The sequence below is a fragment of the Podarcis vaucheri genome (assembly GCF_965113315.1).
Source record: "Podarcis vaucheri genome assembly, chromosome: 16".
NCBI classification, from domain to species: Eukaryota; Metazoa; Chordata; class Lepidosauria; order Squamata; family Lacertidae; genus Podarcis; species Podarcis vaucheri.
Genome location: NC_138754.1, coordinates 1,671,798 through 1,694,685, shown reverse-complemented (window position 1 = coordinate 1,694,685; position 22,888 = coordinate 1,671,798). Strand labels below are relative to the sequence as shown.

Genomic DNA, 22,888 nt, shown 5'->3' with positions numbered 1-22,888 from the left:
ACATTAAAAATTTCCCTGAACAGGGCTGCCTTCAGATGTCTTCTGAATGTCAGATAGTTGTTTATTTCCTTGACATCTGATGGGAGGGTGTTCCACAGGACGGGCACCACCACCGAGAAGGCCCTCTGCCTGGTTCCCTGTAGCTTTGCTTCTCGCAATGAGGGAACCGCCAGAAGGCCCTCGGCGCTGGACCTCAGCGTCCGGGCAGAACAATGGCGGTGGAGACGCTCCTTCAGGTATTCTGGGCCTTTGAGGCTGTTTAGGGCTTTAAAGGTCAGCACCAACACTTTGAATTGTGCTCAGAAACGTATTGGGTGCCAGTGTAGGTCTTTCAGGGCCAGTGTTATATGATCTTGGCGGCCACTCTCAGTCACCAGTCTAGTTGCCACATTCTGGGTTAGTTGTAGTTTCTGGGACACCTTCAAAGGTAGTCACATGTAGAAGGCATTGCAGTAGTCCAAGCGGGAGATAGCCAAAGCATGTACCATTCTGGTGAGACAGTCTGTGGGCAGGTAGGGTCTCAGCCTGCATACCAGATGGAGCTGATAGACAGCTGCCCCAGACACAGAATTGACCTGCGCCCAAAATGACTCCCAGGCTGCACACCTGGTCCTTCAGGGGCACAGTTACCCCATTCAGGACCAGGGAGTCCCTCACACCTGCCTGCCCCTGCTCCGCCCCCCTCAAAAGCAGTTATTCTGTCTTGTTAGGATTCAACCTCAATCTATTAGCCACCATCCATCTTACAACCACCTCCAGCACTCAAACAGGACATTCACCACCTTCACTGGTGTGTGGCCCACAGGTTCTCTTGAAGCCCACTTGGTCTGAGAGGGTGGACTGCCATGGGCTAATTTCTAGTTCTGGGTAGGGCTGTTTTTCTCATGCAGCTTGTGCTTTTCCCATCCCCAGTGCTGAAACAACAATCTGCTGCCTCTTTAATTTGGCTCAAGGAATTGCATGGCCTGTGTGTGTGACGACTTTGGGCAGACTGAAATAAAAATATACAAAACCTCATGGATATTATTAACCACAATCTTTGTACACCTTTACCATCAGGCAATGACAACATTCTTCAAAGGGTTATTTTACCAAATGTTATTGAGACAAATAGCACAGTACATAGCATGGTGTCCAACATACACACTGTAAAGTCTCGTGAGATCTAGAGCAGGGACCAGATATGATACAATGACCAGCTAATTAATGCACGGTTGGTTTCTGTGGTCCTACAGCACCTTGAGCTGGGCTGGGAAGTCCAGATACTTGGCTTTCTACACTTCAGCAGTCACAGACCTAAATCTATACCCAGAACTCATTGAAGATCACTCCCACCATTGCAGTGTGAGTGTGGTGTCTGACATCAAAGCCAGAGGTTTCCAGCACAGGTTTCTGAACAGCTTCCACCCTTGTAATAGCAAGTAGATAGGGGCCAAGTGTTGACTGGACTGTGGCCAAAAGAGGATCTCTGTGAGCTACATGAAGAGGGAGGCATTTCCAGGCCTGGGGGAATCCCAAAGTTTGCAGATGTACAAAAATCTGAAAGCAAAAGACTTAATGGGACACCTTCTCCCCCCAAAAAAGAATCAACCAAATGAGGATTCTAGAGTGAGCATGCCAAAAGGAAAATGGAGAACAGGGTGAGGAAGTGTGTGTGTGTAAGTGTAATATTCTGACTGGAATCTAGAGGGGTTGGACTCGATGGCCCTTGTAGGGGGTTGGACTCAATGGCCCTTGTGGTCTCTTCCAACTCTATGATTCTATGATTCTAGAGCTGCAACATATTGTTGCAGGACACATTAATTCCCCCCCCTCGCTCCGAAGTACTTCAAACAGCAGAGGGTGGAATCTGGAACTTAAAAAGAGAGGCTTTGAGCATTCTAGAGTTCAGCTGCAGAGAGGTCCAAGAAAGGCTCCTGATATGAGAGATCTGAAAAGCTGAAGGCCAATGTGCAGACAATAGTTTGGGGAGAAATGGAGCTTTGGTTTAGGAACATGGGAAGCTGCCTTTGGTCCATCTAGCCCAGTGTTCTCTACACTGACTGGCAGCAGCTCTCCAGGATTTTAAGCAGGGTGTCTTTCCCCCCAGCCCTACCTGGAGATGCATTCAGGTGTTGAGGTTGGGACCTTCTACATGTGAAGCAGGTGTTCTACCACTGAGACATGGCTTTGCCCAAGTGCTGCATACTGCTGAGTCAGACCATTGGTCCTTCTAGCTGAGGATGGTCTACACTGGCTGGAGGCAGCTCTCCTGGGTTTCAGGAAGAGGACGTTCCCAGGTCTACTTGGAGATGCTATTGTGGGTTTAACCTGGGGCATTCTACATGCAAAGCAGGTGTTCTGTCCCTGAGCTAGGACCCTTTCCTCCACCGTGTTGATGTGGAAACATACCCTGTAGCATCCATCCCTTTCCTATAAGCAGAAACCCATCTTCATTCCAGTCCCAGTTCATGAATTGCATCATTCAGGCTGATCAATCAGTGGCAGCATCACCTTCCTCTTAGTTTTGTTTAAAACTGGAACATAGGAGTGCTAGTTTTGCTTTCATATTTACTTTGATACATCGTGAGCACAAGGTCAGGATTGCTAGCATAGTCAAGAGACCACTGCCCTCTTACGCAGAGCAGCCCAAAGGGAAGTCTATTGTGACACCTAAGGAGAGATTCAGGTCTAGCAGTTGGATGTCAGATGCTATCCTGAGCATGAGGTTGCATCCATTCATAGACGGTCTCTCTCTTTCTTAAAAACAGCCATGAATGGGCTTACTAAAACATTTATGGGACATAAGTCTGAATATTTATTTATTGACATCTTGTCCATTCCAAAAGCAGAGTCTTCCTTTTAGCCATGTAATTGCATGTTAGAATGGTTCTGGTTACATGTTGCTAATGCCCACAATGGCTTCCATTTCAGGAGAAGAGTGGTGGGCATTCTTTCAGTCTCTGCCAATCTGCCCAATTTTTCCCTGGGTGGATATCTCAAGACTCCACATCCCTGTTTGCTTTCTTTTGAGGATGGCGGAAAACTCCATTGTATGGACTGATCTTTTGGAAAATAGTTTGCTCCATAGTTTAGAAAGCCTTGGATCATTCTCCCTTCCAGGGTTCAGCTTCCGCAAGATATTCTCAAGCCACTTTGGAGTGAGGGCTTCCGGCCATTTCAGAGCGAGGACTTCTAGTAAATTTGGAGTGAGGGCTTGTAGCAGAAAATAAGGTTTCACAATAAAAGGAAAGAAAGGGAATTTTGCCTGTGAAATATTCTCTTCTCTTCTGTGCCAAAAAACAAAAACAAAACGTAGCCTTGGCAAGTCCCAAGTGGTGCTCAGAGGGTTTGGCACATCATTTGGTTTTTGGCCCCTGCAAAGGTGATGTTTCTCGACAAAATCCCTCTTGCTGGATCCTGTTGAGAAACAGAAATATATTTATAAATCAGATGGCATATTGGGGCTCTCCCACAGAAGAGAGGACAGACTTCGTCCCCTCTACTAGATTAAAGGATCTACCCTAGATTGAGAGTAGATCTCAGTTGGACATGAGGAGAACCATATTGATGGTAGGACCAGTTTGACAATGGGAGCAACTATCTAGAGCTGCTGGAGCTCTCCCTTGTTGAAGATCTTGAAGGAGAGGCTGGTGCATGACTAGAATCACACACAAACATATTTGTGTGCATATATTTGTGCAAAAAAACACCACCGTTTGATTTTATGGACCTTACCAGGCCTATGTGACTTCTTCAGAAGAATTGTCCGGGGTCCTTCGGATCTGGTCGTAAATAGTCGTGACAAGCCGTTCTTTCTGTGGGCTTCTGTCCGCATTATTTTCCCGGAGACCTAGGGACTAAATGCAAATAAGGAAGAAGTTTGTTTTAAAATTATGATGCCCTCCAACACTTGGGAACATAGGAAGCTGTCACATACTGAATCAGACCATTGGTCCATCACACAGAGTCAATTAGGGTCTGGCCGACAGCCAAGGCAATGAAAGGAGTGTAATTTGCCTGGTGATACAGAGACATAGAGACAGCTCCATGATTGGTCAAGCTCTCATGGGAATAATGATTTATGGCCTACTAACTGGAATGTGTTAGTTAGAGTGGTGACTGCAGGAGTTGGAGGTTGAGAGTTGTGAGTCGTGTAAGAGAGAGCTAGTTAAAGATCCGTGTTCTGTTCTGTTCCTGTAAATAGTCCACTGTATATAATAAACTACAAGTTACTGGTTCCTGCTTCATCCATCCTGTCTGCAGCCAGTTGCCATTTGCTTCCATGGACTCTGCATTTACTCTGCTAGGTCTGGCTAAGGTCCTGCAACAAGTCAGAAAGTTGCGAAACACCAATAGTCTCTCCCAACGCTATCTGGAGAGGATGGGAACTGAACCGGAGACCTTCTGCTTGCAGGACAGAAGCTCTACCACTGAGCTATGGCCCTTTCCTTAATCTGAGCTCAATTTGTGTAGCTGTGGAGAGATGTCTGGCGGCTGGGCTCAAATGTCCTCGTCTGTCTGTCACGGAGCCACCTGAGCCAGCTCCTGAGCTGGATGAGGAGGAGCTAGAGGGGCTGGCAGAAGAGGAAGCACTGGGAGATGTGGGAGAGCAAGGGGAGGTGGAGACAGGACTCCTTGATGTTAGGGAGCCCCAGCACCACTCCAGCTCTGGCACAGAGGGAGAGGGCACACCACTTTTATCCGCTCAGGACAGGAGGAGGTTAAAGCGTAGGGAACAACGCAGACGTATGAGATTACCAAGACTGCTCTGCTGGAGGCAGAGCTGAAAGTCCCCACTCCCGGGATCTGTTGCTGATGATTCAGAGGTGTGAAGAGATACTCTGTACTTTGTAAATACTTGTACAATAAAGACTGTAAATACCACTACCATCAAGCCGAGGGATTTATTGCGAAGGGCAAGCCTACCCCCTTTACATCTTCATAGGCCAGTAGCTAAAGAAGGACCTGTGAGGTCCTGCAGTGGTATATTCTGAAGTTCAGCAAACCCCCATAGCCAAGCCTTCAAGGAAGAGTCCATAGCCAAGCTTTTGAGGAAATAAGTCCTCTTTCTGCAAAACAGCTCTAGGCTGACCTGGGCTTCCACCCAGCAGAGGAGAGGCCCAGTGGGGGGCCTCAGGACAGTCTCACCTTATTGTTACCTTCTGGGGGGCTCCTCCGAAGGATCTCTGCATACTGGGGGTCAGATGGGCTCTCCTCCACTTGCACAGTTGGAATGGTAACTTGGAAGAAGAAAGAGATCGAGAGAGATCTGAGAGAGAGAGATCCTACATTGCTTTAGGAACTGTTTCAGCCTGAGGGCCACAATCCCACCTGAGCAACCTTCTGAGGGCCACATGCCAGTGGTGGGTGGGGCCAGAGGGAAAGTGGGTGGAGGAACAAATGTAAACGCTGCCTTAGGCTACTTTCTGCGCAGACTCATAACTCAGTCTCTATCCTCTACCTAAACAAGAAAGAGGCTTTACCTTTCTGTATTTGACCTGGGAGCAGTTCTGTGGCTAGACAAAGGCCTGGAGGGGAGGGCCACACCTACCTCCTCCCCAGGTCTCAGGCTCCTCACCCTTCCAGTTTAACATAAATATTGTCTAATCTGGTTGCTCCTGTGACATTAACAACAGCCCAGTTTGCAGTTATTAAGCATGGGGAAGTTTTTGTCAGTGGGGAGAGACACTTCTGAGGAAAGTTTCCACAGGCAAAATCTTTCTGCACCAAGGAGTTCCTAAAGGCACAGAGTTTTTTCAGAAAAGATGATGGTCCTTGCATTTAGCTTGTACTCCTTTTAATTTCTTTATTCCAGCTCTTCAGTCAAAAAGCCTCCCAAGAACAACTTCCAGTTCCACAGAAACATGACAGTCCCTGCTCTTGAGACTTACAGTCTAAAACAGACATGGCTCAAAAGGAAAGTGGATTGGGAGGGAAGAGAAAATAAGCAAACTTGGGTAAAATTACTTAATTCCACGTTGTTCTGACGACCAGCAGGGGTTGAAGTGTTCTGTGACTCATGAGTTTCTTTAAATGTGACATAATTAGGGTTGTAGGGGAAGGACTGGAATACTCCAAACAAATGTTTGGCTCACCAGCTTCTGCCGATTTTTCATTATTGATCCTCCAGCACCAGAAGGCAGCCCCAAGACTCAGCACTAGCAGGACGAAGGTCAGGACGACGTAGCCTGACTTGGAGAAAGACGCCTCAGCTGTTGGGATTGAGAAGGGTGCAGAAGGTCAGAGCCAGCTTGCAAGATCGACTATACACACCCAATTCCAGCAGTCAAACCCCTGCTGCTGCTTTTTGTGTCGTTCCTGGTGGCTCACAGGAAGAAACAAGTGTGTAGATCACACAGCAATACAGCAGCTGTTGAGCATTATCCGGGTGCTCACAACAAGTACACAAAAATAGCAGGACTCTCGAATGTCAGGCAGAGGTTTTGGAGAAACAGAAAGGGAAAGAGAGAGAGAGAGAAAAAAAACAATAGATCGACAGAGGGATATCTGATAGTTTTATAGACCACGCACCAGCTACAGAGAAACTAGGAGAGAAAGAGTTATTGCAAGGAGAGATGAAATTACAGAGAGGGGTAAGGGAACAAGCTGGGATTAGGAACTCCAGTGGTGAGTAAGAAAATAGAAAGGGAGAAGTCTAAGGGTCAGGGAAGCCAGGAAATCTGTCTTCCTGGCTTTGCATGATTTTGCCTCTGTACACAGACACCTGGAGCATCGTTACAGGGAAATTGGATGTGAGAGGCTGAGACACACACACACACCCCATGAGCCTTGCCTCACCGTGAGGGAAGGACAGGGGCTATGTGCTGCACATTACCAGAACCTCATTCATTTAGGTTCAAAACTCCATTCAGAAAACTGCCTGTCTAATCAGAAACTCCAGAGCTCTGTCAGCAGCCCCGAATGTCAAGAAAATCAAAGGTATTGCATCTGCAAGGGAGGCTCAGCTCAGTTTGCAGATGGAGCTGGCTGAGCCCCAGGTCTCCAACAAAGGAAAACAGGGAAATTCCCAATACCAAATGTAGCAATTCACTGAGAAATGTAGCTACATACGGGCTCAGTGGGAAAACTTTGGAAATTCATATCAATCTTCTCAGTTCCAATGGCATTTAGGACCCAGGGAAGCAAGGTATAATGGGGAAGGGTGAGAGAGCCCACCATAATCCACAGATGTACAGTCACTCCTGCAGGGCCTTCCAAATGAGTCACGATGGTGATATCCTGCCCCAAGAGTGTCAGACAGATAACCATCTCAATCACAATGGTGGGATGAAGCCCAGACAAGACAAAGGAGTGTATTTGACTTGACTCAGGGACCAGGAAAATGTAAACACTTTCCTTTGCACTGTATTTGAGTGACAGGGGCATGCCTGCATCTCAGGTTCTACCTGAGACCACACCTTTTCCTGTGACATATCTATGATGTCTTGATGATGCTTCTGGAAATATCTTCTGGGAAACTTGGGGAACCTTTAAAAAACTGATGTAACCATTGATTGGGGCTTATAGCTGCTTCGTCTTTGTGGTGGTGGGAAGTCTTGTTGCAACAATAAAGGTCAGGCTGAGTGGCTGCTGTTTTGCTTCTATCTCCTGGCTGAAGTCTCTTGCTTGTGACGCCCGACCTGAACCTATGGGAATCAAGGCTAGGCAATTGTGGGGTGCTTCATTGACTCCCGTCTAAACATAATCTCCTCATAAATTGTGGGCCTCCTATATTTGATCATTGACATGCAGTGCTGTTAAATGTTTCATAGCTCCTTCTGATGAGATTTTCGCCCATCTCCTAACCTCTTTCTATTTATTTATTTTTCAACAAAGTGAACAAGACTGTGATCGTGTAAGGGAATTGGGCATAAGCTTTGGGCCTCACGTATGCAACAAGGGCCACGAGAGTTTTAATAGCACAAGGATGGAAGACTGAAGAAACCCCAACTAAAAATCATGGCAAGAAAAATTGATGGACTATGCAGAACTGGCAAAATTGACATACAAGTATTAAGGAAAGTATGAACAACGATTTCCCAAGTATAATTTGTTGAAGTTGTGAGAAGCCCCCTCCAGCAGTAGCCCCAGGGAAAACACGATCAACATCAAGACACTCGAAAACCAAAATACTACTCTGTGTGTGTGTGTGTGTGTGTGTGTGACATTAAAACATCCAAACTACACAACAAGGCCACAGATCAGGGTATCTGGCTCTTTTTGGAGTACAACTCCCATCATTTCCAGCAGGACCACTGGTCAGGGATAATGGGAATTCTAGTCCGAAAAGTTTGGGAAATTGAAATTGAAATACTTTGTTGTCACTTGCAGAACTTGTATACGGTGAGATTACACGAGCACCCCCCGCACTCAGCTCTCTTAGTCTTAATAGAAGCTGTTCTTTACCCTGTTGGTGCGACTAATCATTATTCTATATCTTCTGCCCGATAGCAGGAGATCAAGAAAGTGCCGGCCAGGGTGTGAATAATCATCCCTGAGAATTTTCCTCACTCTCCTGAGGCAACGTTCTTCCGCTATTTCATCCGGCGGATTCACGGGACAACCCATAATACCTTGTGCTGTATTCACCACCCTCTGTAGGCACTTCCTATCAGATGATGTCAAACCAGCGTCCCACACCGTGATGCAGTAGGAAAGGACACTTTCTATTGTGGACTGGTAGAAGGAGATCTAGATCATGAAACCTTGCCATATAGATAATTAAAAGCCAAAGGCCTGGTGGAAAATGAATATATTTTTTTTGCCTGGTGCCTAAAGACATGCAATGGTGGTGCCAGGCCAGAGTCCCCCTGGGGAGAGGAACTTATAAGTTGCTTTGTGTGGATGATAAAGCTGGAAAAGCAAGAGAATTATTTTGAAAAGTGTTCCGTGTGGGGGGTAATTCCTTTTTTAAAAACAAAAACATCTGTACCTCCACTCTGGCAGATCCTTTGCAAGTCAAAGGACACGATCTTGTGCTCAATGGGGTTGCTGGCCGTGCAGGAATAGGTGGTATTCAGGGAGGCAGGCAGCAGCGAGAGGCGGAGAGTCTTGCCGTCGGGGGAGACCTGGTATCTGTCGGAGCTCCCCAGGTCCCGGATCGGGTTTCCTTTCCTCCAAGTGACGTTGACCTGCTCCTTTCCCGGAGAGAGACACTGGAGCGTCACATTGCACCACTTGGACGTGCTGGAGACCAGCTGACTCTGTATCCGTGGAGTAGAGACAGGTTCTGGATGCCAATGATGAGGAAAGAGGAAAAATGATATGTGGTGGATGTCAGCCAACATGAAGTTCGAACAGATGTCACAAAGTCACTCTCAGGAATTGGGACCCAGGGGCTCCCTCTTGCCGTCCAAACAGGACATTACATTTCTGCTTGAAACTGACTTCTCACACTGCTACACTCTGCCTCTAAGCACAATAAAACTGCAGACTCCTGCATTTCAGAAATCCCAGTCACGAGTTTGCAATGCTTTAATAAATCCAGTATCCAAAGCGCAATGGAGGAGGGGAATTAGCTCTCCCATTTCCTCCCAACCCCTAAATATTTCTTAGTAATGAGCTGCGGATAATGTTGGTTCTGCTAAAAGACCAGATGAGATTAACACATTTGCCTTTTTAATTTTGTGCATGGATGTTAATTTTCATAGGGATATAAGATCCCAATTTGTCTCCACAGTGTTTCCCACACACTTGTAGAAACTCAGATGAATTTTATGATTCTGTTTTAATGGCAGATCCTAAGATTACTGAATTTCAGTAATCCAAAGCTTACTGAAAATACAGCCAAGATCCTTTCCATAGCCATCAAAACTAGGCCACAACTGTTAAAGGAAATATGAATGCAGAGTCGAAAGTGTCTGAATTTTTTAAAACTACATTTGATTGCTCATCAACTCTGCTTTACTTAAAAATATATAATGTGTGGGTGCATAAATATATATAAATACACATACTCTTCTACTGTGGTTGCCTTGAATATTGAGGGGAAAAACTGTCAAATTCTCCCTTTCCCAATCTTAATTTCAGTTCTACACATCAGTTTTAAAAATCGTAACAGCATTTTAGTGTGAATTTCTCCTAATATACACATTTTTTTTACATGCATTTTCCCCTAAAATGCATTTTGTATGTTACTGTAACCAATATTTGCATTTTTTAAAATGGAAAACCTACCCCAGCCTAGGCATTTTTGTCCATATTACTTGGTTAAAGAACTGCATTGCAAAATTCAGAGAAGGGCAGATTTTGAAGGATGGCTGTGTTTTGGCACTCATTTCTTTCTGAAATTCTGCATTAATGTGAACAGATCCCTTGCCTTGATAACCCTATCCTGCATCTGATGTTTTTGTACTGTTGACTGAATAAACAAAAGTATGCTATTCCTGTTAAAACAGGGAGAGAGATGGCAATTTCCTTGGGCTAAAAATTGAAATTCTGCTGATTATTTTATTTTTAATATGCATGAGTGGACATGACTAACTCAGGTTCATTAATTTCCATGAGTCAACATGGAGTATAACTTAGGTGGATACAGCCTAATGACCCACCATAGACCATGAGGCGGAAGATCTGATCTTCAACGATAGCTGGGAATAACTTCACTCGAGCCCCAAAGACACCGCTGTCATTCAGCTCCAACGCCTTGATCCTGAGCGTCTCATTGTACATTTCTATCCTCTGCTTAAACCGGTCACCAGGATCAGGCCGTTCGAATTTCCCATCCCGAAACAAAGCCACCAGCAGCGCTGGGCCAGATCCAGCCCGGTAGCTCCACTCGATCTCCTTCAGCTTGGCCTGTGGACCAATGTTCACAGAGAGGGCCACCGAACCTCCCAGGACCCCGTTCACCTGGCGAGGAGGGGTGTGTGACTGGCCAGAGATGAGATCTGAGGATGATACAGAAAGGGAATGGAACAGTAATAATCAGAGAAAAGAGATTTGTGCACAAACCATAGGGATTTGTGGGGCAGAATTATTTTTCTTCCTAGTCCTAGGCTTAGAGTGTTAGAAGACATAGCACAGTCTAAAAGAAAGTACTTTTTCATGCAGAACATTGTTAAACTACAGTGGTACCTCGGGTTACGGAAGCTTCAGGTTACAGATGCTTCAGGTTACAAACTCTGCTAACTAGGAAGTGGTTGCTCCAGGTTAAGAACATTGCCCCAGGATAAGAATGGAAACTGTGCCCCAGCGGCGCAGTGGCAGCAGGACGCCCCATTAGCAAAAGCACGCCTCAGGTTAAGAACTGTTTCAGGTTAAGAACGGGCCTCTGGAACGAATTAAGTTCTTAACCCGAGGTACCACTGTACAGGTTTTGCTCCCTCAAGAGGTAGGTCACTAACTTGATTGAAAACGGAGTTTCCAACGTTGTGATAATACTCACAACCATGATATTTTAGGCAACAATCCAGCTAGCTGACTCAGGGTGGACCCAACCACTTTTTTTTACTCAATAGAAGAATTTCCCACTGAACAATCTGTTAAGTTGGATATGTGTGTTATTAATATCTGTGTTTTATGTTTATAGTAGTAGTAGTAGGGGCTGCCACTCTGCTTACTCCATTTGCCAACCCTTCCATGACACCTGCGTAGTCAACTCCTACTCCCTTTACATCTGACCAATTCCCCCTCCCTTTAGACCCCACCTGCCCCCTCACTTATCCCCTCACAGCTCACCCCAAACTCATCTCCCCTCAGAACTTACCCCACCACCCTCTCCTCCCATCTCACCCCAAACACCAACCCTTTTTAAAGGAGGAGGAGAGTGACTTCAGAGAGTGGTTTGACATACTGCCTTCTGAAGTGCCTCGCCCCTTCATTAAACCTCATGGCAGCCATGATTAATGCAGGTGGCAGGTGCTTCAGGGGGCAGTTAAACAAACCCCACTTTGAAGACCTCCTTTCTGTTAAACAGCTCACATGGCTACACTGCTTGCTTGCTTGCTCGCCTGCCTGCTGCTCTGTCATGAAGCTGGAGTTGGTGTGGCCCCCTATCAGCAACCACATGAACTTCAGCATGATGACAACCTTACATTTTTATGTATATAGGAAGGAAATATCATCCATAGCAAAAACCACCTAAAGCCTGTGGGCAATCTGATATCTTCTTTTAAGCATTAAGTCATAAAGCCCACCATCTGGAGACTTCATTGAACATGTGTTCACATATAGCTTTTTGCACACTTCAGGGCAAGTGTTATTTAAAGTCTATTTATCTGCCGGAGGATCAAATTCTTAACCAATCTTGTCTTGTTCTGGGAATAAGTTAAAACACACATGGGCACAGTGGATGTGAAGATGAAGTTAGGCCACAGGGTGTCACTGTTTCAAGAATCTGGGCAAGGTTTTAGGTACACATGGGCATGTGGCTGTGAAGAGGAGGCCACTCCCCTAGGTGGCGCTGTGTCAAAAATATCCAGACAAGGTCCTAGATGGACAGAAAATGGGATGACCCACTGGCAAATTCTGAAGAAGACCTGGATCTACTCATAAGACTACCCCCCCATTCTACTCCTTCATCTATTCAGGCAATAATTATTGAACCTAAGAATGTTGACTGTGCTGTTAAGGGCTCATTCACCTGCACACCAGTCAAGCCATCTTTGGCTAGCATTGATTGCCAGTCTGTGTTGACCAGACATTCCACCTATGCAAGAGAAAAAACAGGCAGAATTCAGACCTCAGAATGAAAATATAGGCACATCAGTGGTGGACCCTTAGCTCTCTATTGCATACTGAAGAGATCGATATGAGTTGGACACATTGCCTTACTGAAATACAGCTATTGGCTCCATCATTGTAAACCAGTGTTGCTTGGGTCCTGAACAATATGAGCTCTGGGTCGTTCCACTTGTCACAGGGGGAGCAATTAAGAAATCCCAGAGCCAGCCTTTTACAGTGTTGCACCGTGATCCCATGCAGGTTTCCTGAGAAATAAGTCCCAATGAATTCAGCAGGGCTTAGCTTCTAGGGGAAAAAATGTGCAGGTTAGGGAAGGGATTTGATCTTTGCAAATTCCATTAAAAGAGCCTGGGTTCTGGAACAGGCCAAAGGGGACCCATCTAATCCAGCCTCATGCTCCCACAATGGCCAAATGCTCCCCCCAAAAAACCTAGGAATCTAGATAAACTGCCTCTGGATCTGGAGGCTCCATAGGAACATAGGAAGAACCCGCTGCTGGATCAGGCCAAAGGGGTCCCATTTAGTTCAGCATCCTGGTCTCACATCGGCCAACCAGATGTCTCAATGGGAAACCAACCAAAGCAGGATTCGAACACAAGAGCCCTCTCCTCTCCTGTGGTTTCCAGCAACTGGTGTTCAGAAGCGTTGCTTCTTCTGACTATGGAGGAAGAACATGACCACTGTGGCTGGTAGCCAGTGGCCTTCTTATCCCCCAGTTCCTATTTATAGCCATCCAGGTTGATGCCCATCATGACACTGTGAATTCCATAGTTTAACTATGCACTGTGTGAAGAGGTCATTTCCTTTGTCTGTCTGTCCTGAATCTCCCATATTTCAGCTTCACTGGATGGCTCCGTTGGGTTTTGGTATCATGAGAGAGGGACATATTTCCTCTCAAGCTACTTTATGGTGGATAAATCTTCTATCATGTCCCCACTTAACTGACTTTCTTCCAAACTAGTAAAGGTAAAGGGACCCCTGACCATTAGATCCAGTCATGACCGACTCTGGGGTTGCGGCGCTCATCTTGCTTTACTGGCCGAGGGAGCCGGCGTACAGCTTCTGGGTCATGTGGCCAGCAGGACTAAGCCACTTCTGGAGAACCAGAACAGTGCACGGAAACGCCGTTTACCTTCCTGCCAGAGCGGTACCTATTCATCTACTTGCACTTTGATGTGCTTTCGAACTGCTAGGTTGGCAGGAGCAGGGACCGAGCAACAGGAGCTCACCCCGTTGCGGGGATTCAAACCACCAACCTTCTGATCGACAAGTCCTAGGTTCTGTGGTTTAACTCACAGCGCCACCTGCACCCCTTTCTTCCAAACTAACCCCCCCCAAATGTAACTTTTCCTCAGAGGGGAAGTATTTCAGGCATTAGATCATTGTGCCTGCTGGTCCATCATGATCTGATCTGCCCCTTGTGAATGAATATCTGCAGGTTGCATCTTAGCTATGCATCCTATTTCACACTTCTCTGAATGCTGCAACGCAGATCTCAGCTCAAGGAACATATCAAAAGTACATTTAACAGTGCATATTTAGGAGATGCACATTTAGAAACACACATTTTGACAGGCAATGTTTATTTTAAGGGGAATGTGTTTTAAAAGATTTTACCTCTAAAGAGACCGCAGTCTCCACTGACCTACATTCCAAGGGAACCAAACCTGGGTAAATGCAACAAAATGGTTCTATTCAAACACATGTATATTGTTGTAGATTTGGGGGGATCCCCCTGACCCCTAGAAATTAATGAATGCAAGGATTGTGGTTATTTGGGGTGGCAAGAGAGAAATATAAGCTGCAGGGAAATTCCTGGGTAGCCTGGCCAAGCTAGGGCAATTAAAGGAGCAATAGAGGGCCATTAAGGGTCCTTTGAGGACCATTGCCAATGCAAGAGAACTCCTTCCCCCTTGCCCTGAGGTGTGAACAAAGATGGGGGTTTGAAGGGTCGCCAAGGTGAGGGTGTGTGTGTTTGATAGGACAGGAAATGGGAGTTTTCAAGGAAGGGTTGCTGGGAGAGAGAAGTTGGAAAAAGAGCTGAGATCCATCTTGGGCAGGCTGGCTGAAGGCTACCTGTGCTGCTGTGGGGTACTAGCACCTCTCAAAAGGACTATGCTGTAAGATTTGGACTCCCTTCATGCAGACTGAAGGTGTAAATAGGTGAATGAACCATATTTCTTAAAGCCACGGCAGTTTCCGCCGTGCCTTCGATTCTCTAAAGGAGCACAGGCCCTGTGTGAGTGCTTGGGACCCTGTGGGCTCTTGCCACCACTCATCAGAGAGAGGGGCAGGTGCCCGGCATTACCAGGTGGTCTTCCATCCAAGTACTAACCAGACCTGCTCCTGCTTAGCTTCTGAGACCAGACAGGATTGGGGGATGTTCAGGGTAGTGTAACAACCTGAGCATAAGACAAATCTTGCTTCCCCATTAGGTTTCCGGGTGAGCCCCAAAACCCAGCACTAGAGCCAACATATCTTTGTATCTCCAGCTTCCAGCTTGCTTCTAGCTCAGACCCCACACCCCACACTCAGGCTATTGTTCTCCTAGCAAGCAGCCAGGTGAGAGGGTGAAGGAAAGGTCCATCCATCAGCCTGGAGGCCACCACCACTTGGGGCTCAACCATACTTTCCTTTGTCCCATGACAATCAATCAGTCAGGATCTCTGCAGATTTACATTTGTTCCAATTCAGCAGTAAAGAGCAGTTTTTCCCAGGGAAAGTGGCAGGGACAAGAGAAAACTTCTCTGACTTGTGCCTAGAAATCATGAGACAAACAGAAACGTGAGAGAGCCCTTAGTTGTAGCTCTCGCAACCTATCTCATTCTTTTGGGATACAGTCATACCTCTTGTTAAGTCCGCTTCATGTTACATTCTTTCATGATACGTCCCGCGGCGACCCGGAAGTACTGGAAAGGGTTACTTCCCGGTTTTGCCACTCACACATGCGCAGACACACAAGATGGCGCCACGCGCATGTGCAGAAGCGGCAAATTGCGACCTGCACATGCGCAGACGCGGTTGTGTTCTGCTCATGTTGCGAATGGGGCTCCGGAACAGATCCCGTTCTCAACCAGAGGTACCACTGTACTGGTGAGGTCACCTAAGCACCCAGCTATGGCCATTTGTCTTACAAAGAAATTTGTCTGACTAGTTCAGCAACAGAATTCTCTGTTAGAGTTCAACCCTTGCTGGGCACAGAACCCCAAGAATTGGAACGGGCTCAGGGCATCATCCAGACTGTTAAATCCACAACAATAGATTTAAATAGAAGTCAAATGCAAAATTTTTGTGTGGATTTTACAGAAGCAACCCTGTCACTTATTTCAGGAAAGGGATAAAATGGACTTAGCGGCGAACACATGAGAAAGTGATGTGGGCTGTGCCAACACTGATTCGCCTGTCTCCGCTGCAAACTTAATTTCCTTGGGGCAGGGGGAGAGGACAGGAGAGTGCGTAATAAGACTATTTCCAACGCAGAGGCGTGACACAAATCCCAACAGCCTTGAGAGGTCACTGGCGATTCAAGGACCCGATTGCCCTCGGTCAGAGATTGGGAACATCTGCAGCCCTCCAGATGCTTGTGCGCTCCAGCTCCCATCCTTCATCTCTGGCCGTTGGCTGGGATGCCTGACGTGGGCTTGGAGCCCAACATCTGCAGGACCACAAGATTCCTCATCCCTGGGCGTGGGGGTGGAGGGAGGGAGGGAAGAGAGAGAGAGAGAGAGAGAGAGAGAGAGAGAGAGAGAGAGAGCGCCATGCACTGCTGAACTTTGCTATTTGGATGATCCCATTCTATCTTCTCCAGAATCTGGATCACAGCTTCTAGCGGTGCCCCTTGTCCTTTGCCCCCATGAGCCACTCCATGCATGTCACAGGCCCAGATCCCCCTGTGACGCTTTCTTTCTTAAGCTGTTTTGCCACATGCTGGGAAATCTGGCACACACACCCTCCTCCCCCCAGCCAGGACACCCAAAACTTGTCAAATTGCCCCCTAAGTCTGGGTAACGTGGTGTGACAAAACTGCTGAGTATGGCCCTGTCTCTCCTGCTGGCATCACAGCTAGAGGTCTCCCTCCTTCTCCCCCCCCCCTCCTGCTGCTGCCTCCCCTTTGAGGAAGAGGAAAACAGATGTGGTTTGGTATTAAGAGAAGATTAAATACCCACATCAGAGCTGTCTCTCTCTCCTACGGCTTCCGCCTGCCAAAATTTATTGTGAGCTGGGCTGTGTTCTGGGTTTAGCCTTCGCCTTTCTCTCAGATAAAAATAAATCAATAAGTGGAGGGATAAGGGGAAAAAAGGAGAGAGGGGGTCAGTTGCAGTGATCCTATTTGCCGGGGGTTTCTCTTTATTATTTATTAATAATTGCAATCTTTGATTGCTGCTCCTTTGGAACATGCCAAGAGACTTTCTTTGATTTCATTAAGTATCAGAAACAAATATCAGGCAGTACAATCTGTTTTCTCTCACCCCGGTTGTTTTAGTAAGGTTTTATTTATTCCTTTGTGTTTATATTTCACCTTTTTCCCCTCTCCTAGGAGCTCAAGGTGGCTATTACATGGTTCTTTCCCTCCCTCCTCATTTAGCCCCCACAGTGGTGAGGCTGAGAGGCAAGCTGTGGCTGAGTCAGGGTCATGCCCAGTGAGCTTCATAGCCAAGTGGGGATTTGAACCTTGTTCTCCCAGGTCCAAGACTGACTCTCTGTTTGTCTATATCTCCATCACATTGACATCCCACCTTTTTCTCAGTTTGGTGTAGTGGTTAAGAGCAGTGGACTCATAATCTGGTGAACCGGGTTCGCGTCTCTGCTCCTCCACATGCAGCTGCTGGGTGACCTTGGGTTGGTCACACTTCTTTGAAGTCTCTCAGCCCCACTCACCTCACAGAGTGTTGGTTGTGGGGGAGGAAGGGAAAGGAGAATGTTAGCCGCTTTGAGACTCCTTTGGGTAGTGATAAAGCGGGATATCAAATCCAAACTCTTCTCCTCTTCTTCTTCTCAAAGGGGTGCAAGGTGGCATATGTGGTTCTCTCCCCCTCTACATTTACACCCCACAACAACCCTGTGAGGTAGGTTAGGTAGAGAGCCAGTGACTGTCCCAAGGTCCATGTTAGACCCAGAAAGCAGCCTTACTTCAAGTCCCGTCTAGCCTGGCCACATTGTTCTCTGTCTGCCTTCCATTCTCTAGTGTTCTTTAGTCTGCTCCATCCTAACATCATGAGTCAATCCTCTCCCCAGGGCCCTTAAATCCCTTTTTTCTTCCGCTGTGACTGTTGTCTGGGTTCACCTTAAGGAAGCGACGGATTGCGGAGATGGGGGAGGCAGGGACGAGGGGGGTGGGTAGGTTACTGGGATGAAGAAAATTGCGTCCACCATTTATCACAGCTTTATCCCATTTTATCCTGAAGTTGGTTAGAACATTGTAATCTCCGCAAATCCCCTGTCCTCAAAGCTGAAAGACATGACTGGTTAGCAGGGGCTTGGAGGGAGGAATGAGTTTCGGGGGCGGGGGGGGGACACACACACAACTGGTGGATTATTACAAATAAATAAATAAATAAAGGGCTTAGGAAAGGAATGCTGAGATGCGAAGATGGCAGGCGGCGCAAAGGAGATGTGTGCAGATTTGTTGCTTGCACAATTTACATCCCCACAACCCTCAATGAAAATTTATGTTCCCAGGGCAGTGTGAGATACACTTTTATTGCATTTATATATCTTTTTTTTCCCCTCTCCAAGGAGCTCAAGGTGGGGATACATGGTTCTCCCAACTCCTCATTTAATCCTCACAACAACCCTACGAGGTAGGTTAGGCTGAGAGCCAATGACTGGCCCCCCAAGATTACACCCAGGTCCGTCCCAGTCTGACACTCTCTCTATGGTATCACAGTGGATAGCAGTTGCTAGACGGACTGATTTCAAACATTAATTTTACTCAGGGGAGACCCATTGAAATGTGACGGACATAGCTAGCTTCAGTCCATTCATTTCAATAGGTCTACTCTCAGTAGGCCAAACTGAGAATCTGAGGAACAACAGGCATCCTTGCTGGAAACATCTGCAGCCTTTAAACCTGCTTAATCCTGTGACATTTTATAATACAGATTAGTAATATTCAGTCCTAACAGAAGCAGGAATCACAATCTGCCAAGGTTGTTATTATTACCATTAATCGATCAATTGCCTTCTCAACCACCATCTCAAGGCAATTTACATATCAGGTAATTAAAAAAACAAAAGCAATATTGTACATTTAAAACAAGACTAAGACCCTAACAAGTGTACACTCATGGCAAAAAACCCACTTATTCAACTGGAAAAGTCTGTGGGAACAACAATGTCTTCAGTTGTTCCCAGAAAGTGCAGACTGGGGGCACCTGCCAAGAGTGAGGAAAACGCTAGCAGTCCCAGAAACCTTTGCAACTGCAATCCCATGAGTCTTTGCACTGACCTTTGAAACCTGTGGGGAGCTGAAGTTTGAGAAAGCAGATTTGGAAGAAGCAGTTGTGGTGGGGTTTGATGGATTTTTGGCAGAGTTTGGTTTTTTTTAGAAGGTGTTCCCCACTAAACGCCATTTTACATATACATGGGGTATCTGGGAACGTAACCCCTGTGTAAGTGGGGAGACGCCCATATTGTTTTTATTAAGAGATACCCTTTTATACACATTCATCTATTTGCAGCTGGAGAACTGCACAGCAAAATTTGAAATATTGTTCTTATTTTGAGAGGCAGGCGAGTTTCGATTTGTGTATTGTTTCAGGAAATGTGAATTAGGCAGAAGTTGGCATTGCAATACGAACGAAATTTCTCCCTCATCCTTTCCTGAAAGGCTAACAACTATAGTACGTTATAAGTGCTCTCATGGGTTAGACGCATGAATGGTGGTCGTCAACTGGCAGATGTTCAGATGTGTGGCAAGGGGAAATAATTGTAAGCTGTGGGGTCAAGAGGCCTTGAGATGCAGTAAATCTGCGTCATTCCTTCGAAAAGCTCAAATAACAAGCAGGGTGGGCATTCTCAGCCCTACCACTAGCCAGAGTTGAGATAGCCGGCTTTTCCACCTGAACCCACCAGCTCTTCCCCTCAATTGAAGCACAGAGTTGTGTCTACCTCATGGCCTGTTTTGCACCTCCCTCATCTCAGCTCCTGCCCTTGGATGCACTGGAAGATGTTCTCCACTGTCAGTGTTTAATTAGATTCAGCTGTTCTACGTTGAAAGAGGTGGAAGACGCCATCTTGGTTTTGTGCCTCAGGCAGCAAAACGTCTTGCACCAACCTGGAACATTAGTTAGAGCTGCTATTATCGTTCATTATGAAAATGTCTATTCTGCCCTTCCATAGGTAAGGTGCTATTACACCTTCAGGTTAAAGCTTTTGAGGTCTCACAGCCTCCCAGGCAAGGAACTGTGAAATTGGTAAGTCTAAGAATAAGACTTTAGTAGAGTAGGGTAAGAAGACAGCGATCATTTCAAGGCAGTTTTTCAGCCAACAATTACAAAACTGAATCTTTTAGGGGAATGTGTGCATAATAAATAAATGCATTAGGCTCAATAACATATGAAAATTTATCATGTTTGGGCTAATTGCTTGCAAAAAAACCTGTACATTAGTCAAAACTGCATACAAAATATGGAGAAATACATGAATTTTCAGGATTTTTTATTTTAAAAAAGCAAATTTCTGCAGAAATGTGGAGGACTTAATTTAAGATTGGAAAACTGAGAGGTCTAATTATCCCTGCTTCTAACCAATTAAGAAAAAAATACACACCCCAGGCTGAATACGAAGAATTAGTAATAGGAATGAACTGAGCAGTAGATGAAATGAGAGGTGTCTGAGGAACTGCTAATTCTGCACACACTTCACATTACGGGTTCTGCATTCCTTACAGAAAGTGTTTCTGGAGCTGAGATCTCTTCCTCCCTGGAGCGTCTCTCATGTGCAAGTTATTTGGAGCTGTAACATCTGGTTTTGTCTAATAATATCCAGCCACCTTTGCTACCAAGTTGCCTCTGCAGGCAAAAAAATTGCCAAGGAGAAAAAAAATGGAGGATAGAATCTGGATCACAGAGTCAAGAATCAGGGAGAGTTCTTTTGCATGCCATTGCATAGAAGATGCAAACTTTCATTGCCACCACCTGCGTCCTGTGGAAATCACGTCAGGCGTGATCCTGTTGCGAGTCACTTTGAAATGAACTGGAGCTGCACGCTAGTGTAAATACAACTGGTGTGTAAAAATTGCATGGTGAACAGTGCCCTTTGGTTTTTCCCAGTGCAGACCAGGTTAATTATTGATTTAATCACTCATTATGCTTATTGGTCACTTGATACCTAAAAGGTCACAAAGCAATTTGCATTTGAGAACATAAATGCAAGTACATTATGCCACGAGGGGTGGGATGCATGTAAAACATATGAATCTGGTTACTGAATTTTTATAAATAAGGATCTGCCAAGGCAGTAAGTCCATGGAACCAAGAGACAGCCTGCAAGGCTCAGTAGGAAATATATGGGTGGCATGATTATAGGGGAGTGGGGGAATTCTGCTGAAAGAAGACATTGATTTGCCCACAAGCCCCTTGCCTACTGCTGGAAGATATTTTAAGCTGAAATAAATCCACACTTCTTTTCTAAAACAAATGCTCAAGGCAGCAACCCACGTTTGCTCACGCCCACGCTTCAAAAACAGAAGAAAACGAAAAAGACCAGAACCACAAATTTTAAGCCACCCTAGAAGTCTTCCTCGCAAACCTGGTCCTATGCGAGTTTACTCAGAAGCAAGTCTTGCCATTTTCAGTGGGGCTGTCTCCCAAGTAAAGGAGGCAGAGGATACCCCAGAGGGCATTAAGCAACCGTCAATAGTCCCGTATGCTAAAAGGCGTCAATAGAATCGCAGCAAAAGTTTCACATGAGGTCAAGTTTTTATTCCAGCCTACCTCATACAAGGGCACACTGAAGGCAAGTGAGCTGTGCCTATAGGATGGCCAGGGGTGTGTGGGAATAGATACACTCTCACCTTTGTTAAATCATCTCACCTCCAAACACCAGGTCTCCACACACAAACACACACCCACACCCATCCCCCAGGGATCTTCTGTGTCTTACACGCAGGTCTAATTCACTTACCTGTTAAGAAGCTGGCGAGTGTCAAGAGCAATAAAGCGAGAGCATTCTTTCTGAGCATTGCCCATTTCATCTCCATTTCCTCCCTGCCAGATTCCTCTTTGCCCTGCCTGTCTCAAGAGCATCTGCTGGGGAGGTGGGGAGATGCCACAGGGAGAAGCACATCACTGAGTCCTTGGAGATCTCTCTCTCCTTCTCTCTCTCTCTCTCTTGCTTTCTCTCTCCCCCGCTCAGCTACAAGTGTTAATTAGCACCCCTTAACTGATCATAATTATTGTTTGCGCCTCTTCGATAGCAACTGAGTTCCTGAACAAATCTCTCTCTGTGTGAGAGAGAACGACTCTCTCTCTCTTGTGCGTGAACAGAGTTTCAGTCCCAGACGGTGTGGATTATCACCAGATGACGATTTAATCGGAGGGTTCGGTGCGAGCGGGCACTGATGTCGCATCTCATCAGGAAATCCTTCATCAGGGCAATTAAACGATCTCTTCCCCCCAATGTAAGAACAGGGGCCTGACCAAATTCCTGCTCAGACTTGAGTCTCGGAAGGACAACAGTTGCTGGGATGCACAAGGCGGGGGGAGTCCAGCTGCAAATCAGGTCCTGCTCACAGATTAACCATTGGGGCATCTGGTCGGGCACTGTGTGAAAAGGATGCCAGACTAGATGGGCTCCCTTTGGCCTGGACCCAGCAGGGAGGATGCGATTGTGTTCTAATTTTAAGCACAGTATAAGGAGGGGGACCTCGCAGTGAGCCCTGAACAGCACAGGGGGCCCAGCCTCCGAAATTCACACCTCTCTGAATTTTGCAAAGCACTTCCTCCAGCTAAGTGATTTGCATAAACTGAGACACCGTGTGCATTCTATTAGCACCAAAGTGTGTTATATTAGGGGAAGATGCATATAAGCATCTGTCTATTTGGAGAAATTTGTGGCAATATGGTGGTGGCTTTTCATGAAGACTTAAAGAGATTTGTAAACAGATGTGGAAATGCAGAGAATGGAATTTTAGGTTGGGGAGGGGATGAGAACTGAGAGGAATGGAAATTGATGGATTTTCCTGTCCTGAACTGCAGATGTTGGGGACTGAACCCAGAAC

General features: G+C 46.2%; 1 protein-coding gene across 4 annotated transcripts; it reads right to left on the bottom strand.

Annotated features, from left to right (window-relative positions):
• Positions 1-1,023: 1,023 nt before the first annotated feature.
• Positions 1,024-22,320, bottom strand: LOC309520530 (SLAM family member 5-like). 4 transcript variants are annotated; one of them, XR_014214265.1, is made up of 8 exons: positions 21,793-22,320; positions 12,566-12,631; positions 10,533-10,871; positions 8,915-9,211; positions 6,078-6,194; positions 5,142-5,222; positions 3,718-3,839; positions 1,024-3,402 (listed from the first exon to the last, which is right to left on the bottom strand). XR_014214265.1 is itself a non-coding variant. In XM_082202428.1 (8 exons), exons 1-7 carry the CDS (start codon positions 21,866-21,868, stop codon positions 3,723-3,725), a joined length of 1,104 nt encoding a protein of 367 aa, XP_082058554.1. In that variant the 5' UTR covers positions 21,869-22,307; the 3' UTR covers positions 1,024-3,402; positions 3,718-3,722. The 4 variants fall into 4 exon arrangements, 3 of the variants coding, with proteins under 3 accessions (XP_082058554.1, XP_082058553.1, XP_082058555.1); XM_082202428.1 differs by having other exon boundaries at positions 5,131-5,222; positions 21,793-22,307; XM_082202427.1 differs by having other exon boundaries at positions 1,024-3,399; positions 5,131-5,222; positions 21,793-22,307.
• Positions 22,321-22,888: the final 568 nt, after the last annotated feature.

What these genes read in the sequence shown, in the direction of transcription:
- LOC309520530 (XM_082202428.1), bottom strand. Translation starts at nt 21,868, where the DNA reads ATGGAGATGAAATGGGCAATGCTCAGAAAGAATGCTCTCGCTTTATTG. An exon ending in ACTCGCCAGCTTCTTAACAG is followed by an intron (nt 12,632 to 21,792) that starts GTAAGTGAATTA and finishes TCTCTTGCATAG; the next exon opens with GTGGAATGTCTGGTCAACAC. An exon ending in TGAAAAATCGGCAGAAGCTG is followed by an intron (nt 5,223 to 6,077) that starts GTGAGCCAAACA and finishes TCTTCTTCCAAG; the next exon opens with TTACCATTCCAACTGTGCAA.